This window comes from Neltuma alba, unplaced genomic scaffold (assembly GCF_004799145.2).
Source record: "Neltuma alba isolate B1F8T4 unplaced genomic scaffold, ASM479914v2 tig00004919_pilon, whole genome shotgun sequence".
Classification (NCBI taxonomy): domain Eukaryota; kingdom Viridiplantae; phylum Streptophyta; class Magnoliopsida; order Fabales; family Fabaceae; genus Neltuma; species Neltuma alba.
The window spans coordinates 23,189-38,034 of NW_021633909.1; the positions used below are offsets into that span (position 1 = coordinate 23,189).

At 32.9% G+C, this 14,846-nt stretch overlaps 1 protein-coding gene and 1 pseudogene across 1 annotated transcript; both read left to right on the forward strand.

The window, feature by feature from the left end:
• Positions 1-5,806: 5,806 nt before the first annotated feature.
• LOC114746151 (probable aminotransferase TAT1) lies at positions 5,807-8,930 on the forward strand. The gene is made up of 7 exons (XM_028934342.1): positions 5,807-6,150; positions 7,090-7,429; positions 7,565-7,783; positions 7,905-7,964; positions 8,212-8,367; positions 8,450-8,543; positions 8,683-8,930. Exons 1-7 carry the CDS (start codon positions 5,876-5,878, stop codon positions 8,796-8,798), a joined length of 1,260 nt encoding a protein of 419 aa, XP_028790175.1. The 5' UTR covers positions 5,807-5,875; the 3' UTR covers positions 8,799-8,930.
• A 1,667-nt stretch (positions 8,931-10,597) lies between these two features.
• LOC114746152 (probable aminotransferase TAT2) lies at positions 10,598-13,030 on the forward strand (annotated as a pseudogene).
• The last annotated feature ends 1,816 nt before the right edge of the window (positions 13,031-14,846 follow it).

Here is a 14,846-nt window from a genome sequence, read left to right on the forward strand (position 1 = left end):
AATATTATTTTGCATATTGTAGCTAAATTCCAATCAAAACTGTTTTGTGAACCAAATATCACAGGTTTAAACTTTAAAATTCTAACTTCCTTGGTACCGTAGTTGACTTCATCCATGATGGTCTGATCAAAACGCTGTCAAAACTCTAGAGATTAGAGGTGATAATACAGGTTGAATTCGTAGATTCAACCTGTCAAAAATGACAAGTTATGGTTGACTAAAAGCCAATCCATCAGCAAGCAAATTTTTTTAACTCACACCGTCTGACCTACAACCCGCCGCGAGTTAATCCGCCAACTTACAGGCTGACCTGCATTTATTTCTTTATTTTTAAAATTATTATAATTATGTTATTATATATTATATTCTATCTAAAAAAATTAAAAAGTACCTATATAATTTATTTGGTGCTTTCAATGAAATATTTATGGAAAAAAAATAAAAATCTCATTATATTTTTTGAAATACTGAATAAAAAATTTAAAAAGTATCTATATAATTTATTTGGTGCAGACGCTTCGTCGTCTTCTTTCCTTGCAGAAAATTTCGGCATGCCGCCCTATTTCTCATTACTCTCAGTGGAAAACAAGGAGTGTACACTTTAGCCTGCTTGTTTGCTTTGACTTAAAATAATTATCTTTATGCCTTACAATTAATACAAAGAAGATCAAATCATATGCTCTATAACAGAAGAAAACCGACTGAAAATAATCATTACTTTCGAGCTTATTAAAACAAATAGATTCAGACATCAGAAAGTCATTTAGCATGGTCTTTAATAATTTAACCAACATCTAGGTCTCATAAGGTACGTACTTGCGCTGATGTATATAGAAAAACATCTATGTCATTGGATCAAAAGTTCGTTGATCATTTTTTTTTTGTCCACCTAGTTTACCGGAGCTTTGCTCCGACTACATCTGGATTCGACCCGCGTCGTGCACCCTTGAACTCGATACTTCGCTTAAACGGTATCAAGCCACTTATCACTTGGACCAACCCGTTGGTCATTTAATTGTATTTTGTTACTGCAATACAAGCAATGAAACAAGAATGCAGAGAAGGGCTTCAATAGAATGGGCTTGGTAAGTGGACCCACACGTGGGCATTCATAAGGCTAATCCAATTTTATATAGAATTGGAATAAGCCCTTTTATTTTAGCTCTCTCCAGTTAATTTGTGTAATTTACGAAGTCCTCCAAATGAAATCGCCGAAAAGAAAATGGAAGTGAGAGAGCATCACAAGAGATGAAATGAGTTCCTCGACTACCAAAAAAAATAAAAAATAAAAAAGAAACAAGAAAAGCGTAATTGCTGGGTTCTTCAAACATCCCTCTCCACTTTGAACCAAAAAAATCCCCTAAACATAAATTTTTTTTAATCGTAGGTTGTTTTCCTTATTAGTTTATATAATTGTTATTATAAGCCCCTAATAATAAATTTATAAATTAATAAAATTACTCCAAATTAGTTATTTATTATAAAATATCAAATTTATTCTCAATACAGATCATTGGCTAATAGTGTTAAATTAATTAATTAGAGACAGTGGATAAAAATATTTTAAATAAAACATATTATATTACGAAATAAATACATGATTCCTCCTCCCCAGTGGGTGAAATCCTATGATGTGGCAAAGACCAATGTTGTGTTTGGATGAAGGGAAAATATGACAGAAAAAAATGGGGAGAAGAAAAAAAAGGGGGAGCAAAAGGTGAGAAGTTATTTTCTATTAAACCATAAAAATCTATTTATAACTGAAGTAAAAGAACCAATTTAATTTTTAATAAAATCTGTAACAAATATTTAAAATTAAATACCTTTCTCTTTGTGTCATACTATCTCCTATCCTTAATATAAGAGCTCATTTGACTTTTATTTTGATCTTAAATATAAGACTCTAATTATTTATTCCTCATATTTGTCCATTTTTTCCCGATATAGTTCTTATAGTAATTATAATTCTAACCAATACACTTGATTAGCAATAATATTTTAGAAAAAATAATATATATTTATTATAAATAACTAACTTAACTAGTTTTCTTAATCTACTCAAATTAGTTAACTAGCTTTTATATTAAAGAATGATACAAAATTTAAGAAGTGAAAGATTTGCCGGAGTGTTGAAATTTTTAATAAAACCTGAGTCTTGTTCATTATCAAAATAAGCGTCGGTTTTTGTATTGAAGAAGTGTCAGTTTAATAATATAATTTTTTAAAGAATTTATAGGAGGTAATAATTTATTTTTAACAAAGTTCAAGCACTTTGTATTTCATATATAATTTATATTTTTAATATAAGTATTATTATTATTATTATTATAACTACAATTTATCTGGGAATATTGTTAACATACGAACAAAAGATAAGAAAAAACTATACTATTAGGAGTTACAAACGTGAGTTGAATGGATATAAATTAAAATATTAACTAATACTCCTCTAGTTCGTAATATAGGATCTAATTAATTAATTTGAATATAGTTAAATTAATTAATATAATATGTTCTTTCTAAAGCACCTAAGTATCTTCCTTAATTCCCTCCCTCCCTCCTTGTATCAAAAGGGTTAGATTGAAAAAAAAATTAATAAATATGTGAAATAAGTCTTACATATAGAATTAATATCAACTTTCTAATTAGATCATACATTAATAACAGAAGTATAATGTAAGTACACGTGTGCATTAAGAATAAACATACATACACAGATATTGAAAGACATGTCAAACGAGTAAATAAGGTCAGACAAGTTTGAACAATGCCAGTAAAAAGTGTTTGGATGTAGATCAAATTATTATTTCAGAAATGATTTTATTATATACAAAATAAATATGTAAAAAAGTGTTTTTAAAAAATATTTTTCTTAATTTCCAAACACCTGCTGAGTTATTATCTCATTAACCTTGATCATGATTCTGTCAAAAGAGAATATGATTGGCAACAATGACATCAATTTTTAACTGAATTAGTATTTGGAGCCCGCGGCTAAAAACAAATTTGAGGCTCCACCAAACCGGTCATGGGAGCCCTCCTCACTCCTTAACTGCCAACTTTTTTCCTACTTTTCTAGCCATCCCTTTCCTACCGGCATATCCCTCTGGCTGTCCTCCACATGTTCACCTTTAGGTTCCCCGGCTTTAAAAAAGGGAGAAAAAAAGAGGACCAAGAGGAAGAGGATATGAGCAATTATTGCTCAGGCAGAAATCCTTTTCCACTTAGATAAAAAATAATTAAATATACTTACGTACATTATTACTTTCTGTTTTTAATATAAAAATTATTTAAAAATTAAATTTGATTTTAAATATAAGACTTTGATTCATTTTATTTTTTTATTTTTTTTCAAAATATTCTTATTACTGTAAAGGGTTCTTACAAGAAGTAATTTCAATATACATAATTGAAAAAGATCGATATATATATATTTGTAATAAATAACTAATTTAACTAATGTTTTTAATATCTTTAAATTAATTATCAAGCTTTTTTTATTAACCACGAGAAGTAGTAGTTTGTAACTTTTATAACATTTGTTGACTCCCATGAAGTTTGATCAGTAAACTCCACACTCCAAGTGGATCGTTAAAACTTTAAAGGGAGAATTATAATGATATCTTAAGAAAAATATTTAATTATTTCAAAGTTTACTGATAACCACAAACCATGTAATGACAAGGTTTTTTTTTTTTTATTAGAGTTTCTCGATAATTAAATTCCTTTCTTGAGATTTCAGGATAATTCTCTCAACTCTAAATTTTGTTTGCTTCTTAATCCTATGCGCATTCCTTTTTTCTTTTTTAGAAAAGTAAAAGCCTGTCAAACACCCCACCTCATATATACATCATTTTGATATTTAATATAAGTCACTTGTAATATATTCTCATAGATTAGGAAATACATTAAATTAACAATTCTTTAATAATTTTTTTCTTATTAAACTTTTCTGTCTCTATATTTTTAAATTATTTTCATCTCTCTTCTTTCTTTCTCTCTTTCCAGATAAAAGGATAACATTGTAAAGTAATCATTAATTATGTTATACTCCTCCGGTCCTTATTATAAGACCCAATTTGACTTTTTATTTGGTCCTAATTATAAGACCCAATCCATTTTGTCTCTTATATTTATGTATTTTTTTCCAAGATAATCCTTCTAATAATGATAGTTTTAGCCAATATACTTAATTAGCAAGGATATTTTAGGAATGACAACACTTATTTATTATAAATAACCAACTTAACTTACTTCCTTAATCTCCTCAAATAAGTCAATTAGGTCTTATAATTAGGACCGGAGGAGTAAGTAACTTCCATTTAAAACCAAAACTTCTTCGTATAACTGTTATACATTTAGGAACATAGTAGTGCACTAGTAGCTTGATTTAGACACGAAGACGAGTAAACTTAAGAGTATCTGGATTAGTTTTTCTGAAATGATTTTGTCATGTTTGGAATAAGTATGTGAGAAGATTTTTTTCTCAAATATCGCAAATTACTGCTAGAAAATAATCTATCACTACCCCGCAATCATTATGGCTATGTTTCAATTAGTACGGTGAGAGTATATTGTAAATAAAATTTATTTATAATTATGACTTTAAGAATTATTTAATTATAACCAATTTATATGATTGATTTTGTGTATGACTAAAAAATAAAATTGAAAAGCTAAAATTATGGTTTGTATCCAAACATTCTTCATACATGTTAAAATTAATCATAAATCTGAAATTATGATTATCTCATAAGCTACCAAACCCTCTTATATATGCCAGTATTTTACAAGCTAAGCCACCGCTGTCAATGCCAAAATCGAACAGATCTTCTGGCAATAAAAAAAAAAAACAAAAAACAAAACTTATATCAGGGATAGGATGCAGTACTTATCTTATAAACTATTATTATTTTCATTTCAATATGTATATTTTTAGAATTTTCTTCAAACACTCTATTTTCATTAAATCAATTATGTTTATAATTTTTATTTTACTCAATGCCCAAAAATTTGTTTTAATATTTTTTTTGAGCTGATAATTTATTTTGAACTTGATCTCAAAAAGTATTTTAATCAATTATGCAAACATGATTGATGATCTCATAATTTATTTTAGTCAATACATGGATATTTTGTGGAGGACCCCATAAACGGTTTAATCATAATAAGAATATTTACGTGAAAATTGCCAGAATCAACATATTAAATAGATAATTAATTTCTAAATGAGATCCAAAACAGCCACGGATCCATATAAGAATATATACCCGAAGTAGTCCGTAGGTCAAATCACTCAAAAAAATACAAAATAAAAAATAGGGAAATTGCAACAAAACCCACATAAGAAAATTAAATACAAAAAAATCTTTTAAAACCATCAAATTATTCTGAAATCTTAAAAGATAGCAAGAAAATTCATTTATTTAATTACTAAATTGTCATTTTTTTAAAAGTTTTTATTGACAATTTAAAATGTAAGGATTAACAATTATTACGACAGGTATTAATAACTTATATACTTAGGAAATGTATTGTTAATACTCCTAATGATAGTTGTTAATTCTTATATCTTAAATTATCAATGATTACTCTTTTAGTTGTCAGTGGAAACTTTTAAAAAAAAAAGAGTAATTTGATAATTAAATAAATAAAAAAAATTTACAATGAGATTTCTCAAGACTTTAAAATAATTTGATAATTTTCGGAAACTTTTGTGTTTAATTCTTTTGCGCGGGGCCTTGTTACAATTTTTCTTAAAAAAATATATCTCTCGCTATATGCATCTGCTCATGCACACACATTCACAGCTGCTTGGTGGAAGAGAAAAAGAGAGAAAGAGAGTTGAAGCTGGAGAGATCTGCAAAAGAAGATTATGGAGGCTAACGAATTAAGCAAGTGGCGTTTCCAGGCGAACCAGGAGCTGATTGCAGCATCTTCCCGATCCATACGAAACGTCGTCGTCTCTTTGATGGATATTTCACGCAGAGAAGAAAAAAGGCCGCTCATCCCTCTCGCCCACGGCGACCCTTCCGTATTCCCCAGCTTCCGAACCACGGTCGCAGCGGAAGACGCCGTCGTCAACGCCATTAGGTCTGGCGATTACAATAACTACTGCAAAAGCCTCCATGGTCTTCTTCCGGCAAGAAGGTAACAAATAAAAGCAATTTCCCACGACCTTTCTCTCTATCTTATTTTCCCTTCTCGAAATCTCTGGTAACCTACTTTCTTGGTGAAAATGACGTGAATTAAGAGCACTGAAAGTTTAAAGAACGGTGACCACTTGTTTTTAAAAGGTTGAGATATAAGAGAATTAGAAAGACGCCGGTATCGGCACAAGCGCAGGAATTATTCCCCCCCGCCCCCCGGGGGGCCGGAGGGTTTTTTTTGCTTTTTTAATTATTACCAAAGAGCCACTCTGCTTATAAAATGATTGGGCCCACAAAATATAAATAACTAAGCACGTATACATGCGCACACAACCCTTTACTCCAAATGACATCAATTATTAATTTAAATTTTTTATGTGCAAAGTTAAGTGTGAACTAAAGAATATGTGAATTACTGAATTATGTTAAAAAAGCACACACAATTATTTTTTAATTATATTTTTATAGCCTCTTGTCATTAATTTTTTATGACAAAATATTAATAATGAGTCATTAAGTTAAGTGCTATTTATTTGGCGAAAATTTTTAGCTAGAATTTATAGTACTCAAGAACAAATTTTTTAACAATTAGGTTTGTAAAAATGTTTACTAAAAAGTAAATTGTAAATATGAAACCTTTCATTATGAACTAGATTTAATTATTACTCCTCCGGTCTTAAATATAAAAACCTTATACTAATATGTATAAGGGTCTTACATTTAGAACTGGAAGAGTATTAATTTGTGATTTGCGATCAAAATTTTTTATATTTGCAAATACCTGAATTAATTTTTTTAATAAAATTTTTTTGAACCTAACTGTAATAAAGTTAAAATTTTGAGAGCTTACCGTGTCATTCTCCGGCTAACTTTTGGATGCAAAAGTAAAAGAAAACGTTGTGTTTGAGACTCCAATAACAAATTAACAAGAACGATGCAGGGCACTAGCAGAACACCTATCGCGAGATTTGCCATACAAGCTGTCACCAGACGACGTGTTCCTTACGTCTGGATGCAAGCAAGCCATTGAAATAATTACAGCAGTGCTAGCTCGCCCTAATGCCAACATTTTGCTTCCAAGACCTGGCTTCCCTGATTACGAAGCTCACGCTATGTTCAACCATTTGGAGTATCGCCTGTTTGATCTTATACCAGAAAAGGGCTGGGAGGTTGATCTTGAAGCTGTCCAAGCTCTCGCAGATGACAATACTGTGGCTATGGTCATCATTAACCCTGGCAATCCTTGCGGAAATGTTTACACTCGCCAGCATTTAATGAAGGTACTAGGATTCTTGGCCCTTTGATTCTTAAAATGGATTTGGTAGTTAAAAAAAAAAAAAAAACTATTTAAGTTTGACATAACAATTAGTATGCAGATTGCACGTGTCAGTTTCTTAATTTGTGTTATTCATTAGGTGGCAGAGACTGCTAGAAAGATTGGGATCATGGTGATTTCTGATGAAGCTTATGCTTATCTCAACTTTGGGGCAAATCCATTTGTTCCCATGGGAGCTTTTGCATCGATTGCTCCTGTCATCACACTTGGATCTATATCTAAGAGATGGCTTGTTCCTGGCTGGAGACTCGGTTGGCTTGTTGCCAGTGATCCTAATGGCATCCTAGCAAAAACTGGGGTACTGTCTCTCTCTGTGTGGGCCTTAACTCTATTTATGTGGCTTAGCAAAGCTTCCGGGTGATATTGAGCTATACTGATCTTGTTTTCCTCTTCGAATTGAATTCATTTGCATATTTAAGGTTGTCGAAAGTTTAAAATGTTGCCAAGTCATGACATGTGATGCTGCCACTTTTCTTCAGGTATATATGCAACTTCCTTCTTTGAGGTGATATCTAGTTTCATATGCTTCCTCCCATTTATAGATATGATATCTTAATTCACGTGGTCTTATAAGGGAGTTCTCAATAATGGGGATAGTTTACAGTGGGGATGTTAAAGAAGAGTTTTATTGATGATCTCATTCTCCCTTGTTTAGTTTTGCCATGTTTCCAGATGTTATGGGAATAACAGTTTCTTCTTCCATGTTTGCTGTGTTAAATAAAACAGGGAGCATTTCCTGAGATGATTGAAAAGACAAAGGAGGAATTCTATTCTAAGATTATTAAGCTCCTAAGAGACACTGCTGACACATGTTATGACAAAATCAAGGAGATACCTTGCTTGTACTGCCCATACAAACCAGAGGGATCAATGTTTATGACTGTAAGTGCCTATATCGTTATTCTCTCCTAATCTATTTTATTTCCTTCTAAAGTCACTAGAAAAATGATAGTTACATCCCCAGGTAAAACTAAACCCAGCACTTTTGGAAGGAATCGATGATGATATGGAGTTCTGTGTGAAGCTGGCCAAAGAGGAATCTGTCCTCGTTTTACCAGGCATGAATTTTACATCTTAATTTTCTATTCTAGGATATCATAACATCATTCAACTCCGTGAGTTTCAGTATGTTTCTCCTCGAAGTCCTGGAAGTACATGTTTCTGTGATCACATATGACAAAGCTCACGAATTTGCAGGTGTGGCAATGGGATTAAAGAACTGGTTACGCATAACTTTTGCGATTGAACCTTCAGCACTTGAACAAGGCCTTGAGAGGATTAGAGTCTTCTGCCAGAGGAATTCCAAGAAGTGATTTGGATCCCATTCTTTTGCATTATCAATGTATGAAACAACTCAATAAAAACTAGCGATGAACCAGTGCTTTGTATGGGATATCATAAATGGTGAACTTGTTATGTTAATTAACAAACTTTCTCATGATATTTCTCCTGTCCTAAATATAAAACCCTTTTTGTAGTGTAGATAAATTCTAAATATAAGACCCTTATTGTAGTGTAGATAAGTTCTAAATATAAGACCCTTGTTGTAGTGTAAATCATTTATACTACAAAAAGGTCTTATATTTAGGACGGAAGGAGTATTATATTTTTTCTGGCCTCAATACATGATATTATACTAGTAGTTCATTTCTACAATAAAATGGGTGGAGTTGGTGCCGTAATGTTGCTTAACTCAAGATATAAAAGATGTATTAATGAACCATAAACCATGTGGAGTGTTTTTTTTGGGGCCAATAAACCATGACAATGTGGGAAATCATATACAAGTCATAGTAATTTGCGTGAGTACAGAGTACATTTTGATTGGGCCTTAATCTTTTCACAAATTGATTAAAATATTTAACATAAGCCCATTACCTATTGGGCTGATAATCCATAACAATATTTAAAGATCTCTAATACTGATAACTTATTTTGAGAGTATTGACAAGTTACAGTTTAGATTTTGACAAATCGTTCTTTAAATATTAAAAAATTGTTGTCGAATTTTGGCAAGATTTTTAAGTGGCCTTCAACATTGATAACTTCTTTGTTAATATTAACAAGTTAGAATTCAAATTTTGTTAAGTCATCATTTGATATTTTTTTAATATACATTGTTTTTTAAGAATATTGACAGGTTATTCTTTAAATTTTTACAAAATCAATACGAGAAATGGTAACATGTTCGATTCATAAAAGGGCTTGGAAGCTAAATTTATACTGCATCCGGTCCTTAATATAAACCTCGTTTAACTTTTATTTTGGTTCTAAATATAAAACCCCAATCCACTTTGTCTCTAGTATTTATATATTTTTTTCTAAGACAGTCCTTCTAATAATGGTAGTTTTATCTAATACACTTGATTAGCAAGGATATTTTAGGAAAAACAATACCTATTTATTACAAATAACTAACTTAATTTATTTTCTTAATCTCCTCAAATTAGTCAATTAGCTTTTATAATTAGGACTGAAGATATTAATATATACTACCTGGTTAAGTTAGGTAACTAATTTAAGGATATTAAAAAATTTAGTTAAGTTAGTTATAATTATTTATAATAAATATTTTTTGATTTTTTTATAATATCCTTATTAATTATGTATATTGAAATTATAACCTCTTAGTATCAGTAATCAATAGAGATATTTTGAGAATACAATTATAAATTGGGAAGGCAAAGTAAAATAAGATCTTATATTAAAATTAAAATGAATCTCTTATGTAACTTTTGTACCCAGAGAATCTCTCATGTAGCTTTTATACTAGGGATTGGACATAATATTACTTTCTTTTTTTTGGCTAACGGAGGTAATATTATTTTGCATATTGTAGCTAAATTCCTACGTTGTTTTAATAGTCAAAATTGTTTTGTGAACCGAATATCATGGGTTTTTTTTTTTTGGTCAAGAGCCGAATATCATAGGTTAAAACTTCCTTAGTACAGTTGACCGTAGTTGACTTCATCCACGGCGGCCTGACCGGAACGCGCGTCGAAACTCTGGAGACTAGAGACTCTTTTTCTTTTTTTAATTATATAAAATCATTTTAGTAATTAGTAAATCAGAAAATTTAATTTCAGGCTGGCGCCTGGTATGACGTAATCCCGCTTCCCTAATCACTGCTGTTAAGCCTGCCGTAGTTGTTCTCTCAAAGTCAAGCTAGTAGTCACGGAAGGGAATGGAGCAGGAGAAGGAGAAGGAGGCCAAGAAATGGAACTTCCAGGGGAACGAAGAGCTGAATGCTTCAGCAGTATCAGTGAGAGGTGTCTTCAACATGTTGATAGCTAACCTCAACGCAGAAGATCAGAGACCATTGCTTCGTCTCTGCCGTGCTGACCCCACCGATTCCTCTTGTTTTCGAACCACCCACGTGGCTTCTGATGCCATCACTAGCGCTGTTCAGTCCTTTCGCTTCAATTGTTACCCTCCCACCGTTAGCTTGCTTGAGGCGAGGAGGTTCGTTCAATCTTCGAGCCTAAGACTTTATTAGACGACGACGCATTTGTGGTGTTCGACCAAAGTTCTAAATATTTATGTTTATGATTAACGAGTTGTATGTTCATAGTTAAAGAAAAGGTTTTAGCAGTGAGCGAATTCAATTCTTCCTTTAAAACCGGAAACATTTAATTTCTTACTCTGAGATTGAAATTTTGGTCCCACCAAAGATGAGGGTAATTGCATGCGCAACTTCCTGCACCAAATATCTGTTTTACATTCCAAATTGATAGGTGACGGTACAATTACCCTAACAGGGCTGTTGCAGAACATCTATCCTCTGATCTTCCGTTCCAGTTATCACCAGACGATGTTTATGTCACCGTTGGGTGCACTCAAGCTATAAATATAATCATATCTGTCCTTGCACGTCCTGGCGCCAACATCCTTCTTCCAAGACCAGGCTACCCACAGTATGAAGCCCGTGCAGCTTGCAGTGGTCTTGAAGTTCGCCATTTTGATCTTTTGCCTGAGAGAGGTTGGGAGATTGATATCGATGCTTTAGAAGCTCTTGCAGATGAGAACACTGTGGCCATGGTTATTATTAATCCTAGCAATCCTTGCGGGAATGTTTTCACGTATCAGCATTTGAAAAGGGTATTGTAAAAATTCTTTAAATTACATTGTCTCAGAGTTGTAATTAATATATGGAAAATGAGATTGATTTTCAGGACTATTGCAGGTTGCAGAGACTGCTAGGAAACTTGGGATCTTTGTGGTAGCTGATGAAGTTTATGCTCACATAACCTTTGGAAGCAATCCATTTGTGCCTATGGGAGCGTTTGCATCATTAGTGCCTGTTATTACACTTGGGTCTTTGGGGAAACGATGGATTGTTCCTGGTTGGAGAATAGGATGGATCGTGACATGTGATCCAAATGGCATCTTCCAGAAAACTGGGGTTCATTTTTTTGATCTTTTAGTCTACTGTGCTTGCGGTGTCCGTGCATGCATCTTTTTTATTCTTTTAACAGTGAATCCAAACAAGGCTTGAGTGGCAGAGTTTCTTACATTAGGCATACGATGGTAGATTGTGCTGAAAATTATGTGATTTTATTCTTTCTCTTTCAGATAGTGACGAATATCAAGAACTATCTGGACATCACTACCGACCTTCCAACCTTCATGCAGGTAGCTGATGATGAATTCTTCTGTCAAAACTAGTTCTTCGATGTCTTGTTCTGTATGGCCACCAGATCGACATGGATACATTCAGAGCATAATGCATGTGTGCATGATCGTACTACATTTTTCTCGTTCTTTCTCTAGAATAAATTCATCTGGTTTTGTGTTTCAGGCTGCTATACCCCAAATCCTTAGGAATACCAAAGACGAATTCTTTGCACATAATCTTGACATAATGAGAGAATCTGCAGACCTATTCTTTGTTAGATGCAAGGAGATCCCTTGTCTAAATGTCCTCACAAACCAGAAAGTACTATGACTGTGATGGTAAGTAGAAATTTTTTTTAAGATTGTATCATTCTATAATAATGACATGAGAGTGCCTTTAGACATGATCAGCCAGTGGCAATTTGACTAAAGCAGGTGCAGATTAACTTCTCGCAAATTGAGGGCATTATTGATGATGTGGACTTCTGTGTCAAACTGACAAAGAGGAATCTGTAATTATTCTCCCCGGTAAGGACCTCCTGTTATAAGAATCTTGGATTCGTTGAAAGGTGATGGTGAGAATGACTCCGTATTGCTGAATAATACTTACAGGTGTTACTGTGGACTGAAGAATTGGCTTCGGATAAGTTTTGCAGTTGAGCCTTTGGCCCTTGAAGATGCCCTCAGCAGAATAAAAGCCTTTAGTCTCCGTCATATGCCAAAATGCCCCTAATTCGTCTGTGTGAAGCGACCAGTAATGTCATTATGAATCAGAGGATGGCTACGCAGACAACTTCATGTTGGAATGCAGTGAACTTTCATACCATTTGTTGGGAACAAGAGAATTCTCTTAAGGTTTTCTCTATGTGTGCTGTTTATGTACTATGTAATTGGTTTATCTTGTGAAAAGCCCAACCATGTTCCTGTGCCATCAACTTTGCTAAACAGTTAAGTTTAATTTAAATTCACTTGATAACTTGAACAAGTTGAGATATCTAATTTCCATGAATTTTTCATGACTTTAAAAGAACTAGATTTTACTCCTTCGGGCGATGCACAGGGACATTGTAAATAATAATAATTGAATATCAAGTATTGTAAATACTTTGTATAAGCTAGTTAAGAAAAGAATCTAGCGTCTGGTCCAAAAAAAAAAAAAAAGAATCTAGCGAAGGCCATGCGGTGCCCTCACCCGTCTCGGTTTCACTTGAGATTTTAGTTTGGAGACACAAGGATTCGAGCACGACTGTAACTAAAGGCCTAACTCATTTTGCAGGACCAGTTAAAAACCACCAACCTTAAACCTTTCTCTTTCCAATTTCAAACTATTTGCCAATCAATTCTGTCAGTTCAACACCACGATACAAACTCGCCAAGCGGTAATTTCATCAAGATCATTTTTATTTTGGGTACACGAAATCATTCATTTTATTACTAGACAACCACAAGATTTATCCACCAAGTGGGATAATTTTATTACTAAAGAAAGAAGAAAATTCCATGACAGACCAAGGTTAAACAACTTATGGTCACTTAAAATTTTTCCCAATATTCCAACAAATCACAGGCAAAATTGAGGCGGGTGTAAGTACCAACAGCGACCGGGCCAAGCAAGGTCCACGGAAATGATTCGCAAGGCGAGAGGATATTCGAGTCAATTTAATATCCTCCAAAATGGAAGGCTGCTCAAGAGGAATTTTCTCCCTGTTGATTGGTCATGAAGGTCATTTTATCGGAAGCACAACTTCAGCGACCTACAACATCTCTCACCATGGCTAGCTGAATGTGCATGATCTGCTGAATAACTTCATGGAACAAGATGCAACCTTGAAATACATTTTCAATGTATATGAATGATTAAGGCATCTGGCACTGAAGAACCCGTATGAAAGATACAACCTTCTTCGACCAAAAAAAGAAAAAAACCAAATACAGTCTTTCATAAATCACAAATGGAGAACCAAAAAGCTACAATTGACCAGAGTTATTATAGTTTTTAAACTTCTCTGTCCAGTGGCTCAATCAGAGCCCCTGCTGATTCTGCAGTCACTGTCTCACTATGCAGATTTCTGTATAAAGATTGCTTCAATCTTCACACTTATTATACGTCATCATTGCAATCTGATTGAACAAAAAAAAGAGCAGAAGATCCCTTAATTATTGAACCTATAAACTTTTAAGCAAGTAGATAAAGAATGGAAAAGAAACGGTACTTGCAAAATTCATGGGCATTATGAAGTAATCCAGCACCACCGACAACCACATAGAATAGAAGTTTATATCTTTAATTAATGACGCATAGAGTGAACGGGCTGATTTTCTGAAAATTTAGGGAACTTCTAACAAGAAAATAGTGTCACATTTTATCATATTGGTTTTGTCAGCAAAATCTCTGGTAATGTGTATCAAGCATTCAAGCAAACTTATTTTTTTTAAATGAAAATTAGGAGCACAGAAATGATACTGCTCATTTTCAACAGGGTTAATTGATTTGAACACTAAAATTAGAACATGCATATAGAGGATTTATAATAGAATGCGCAACGTATAGGGGAAGCATGCTACATAATGTATTTTAACTTGTAATCTCAAAACACAAGACACAAATGTGCTATCATTCAATACTTAGAGATATTTAGCTTCCTAATACTGATATAACAAAATTTTGTTTAAGGCTCCTCAATATCATAAGAAGTCCAAGTCATGCCATCTTTGCTTCTGATCGTCATCTAGTCTTTTTTGGCCTA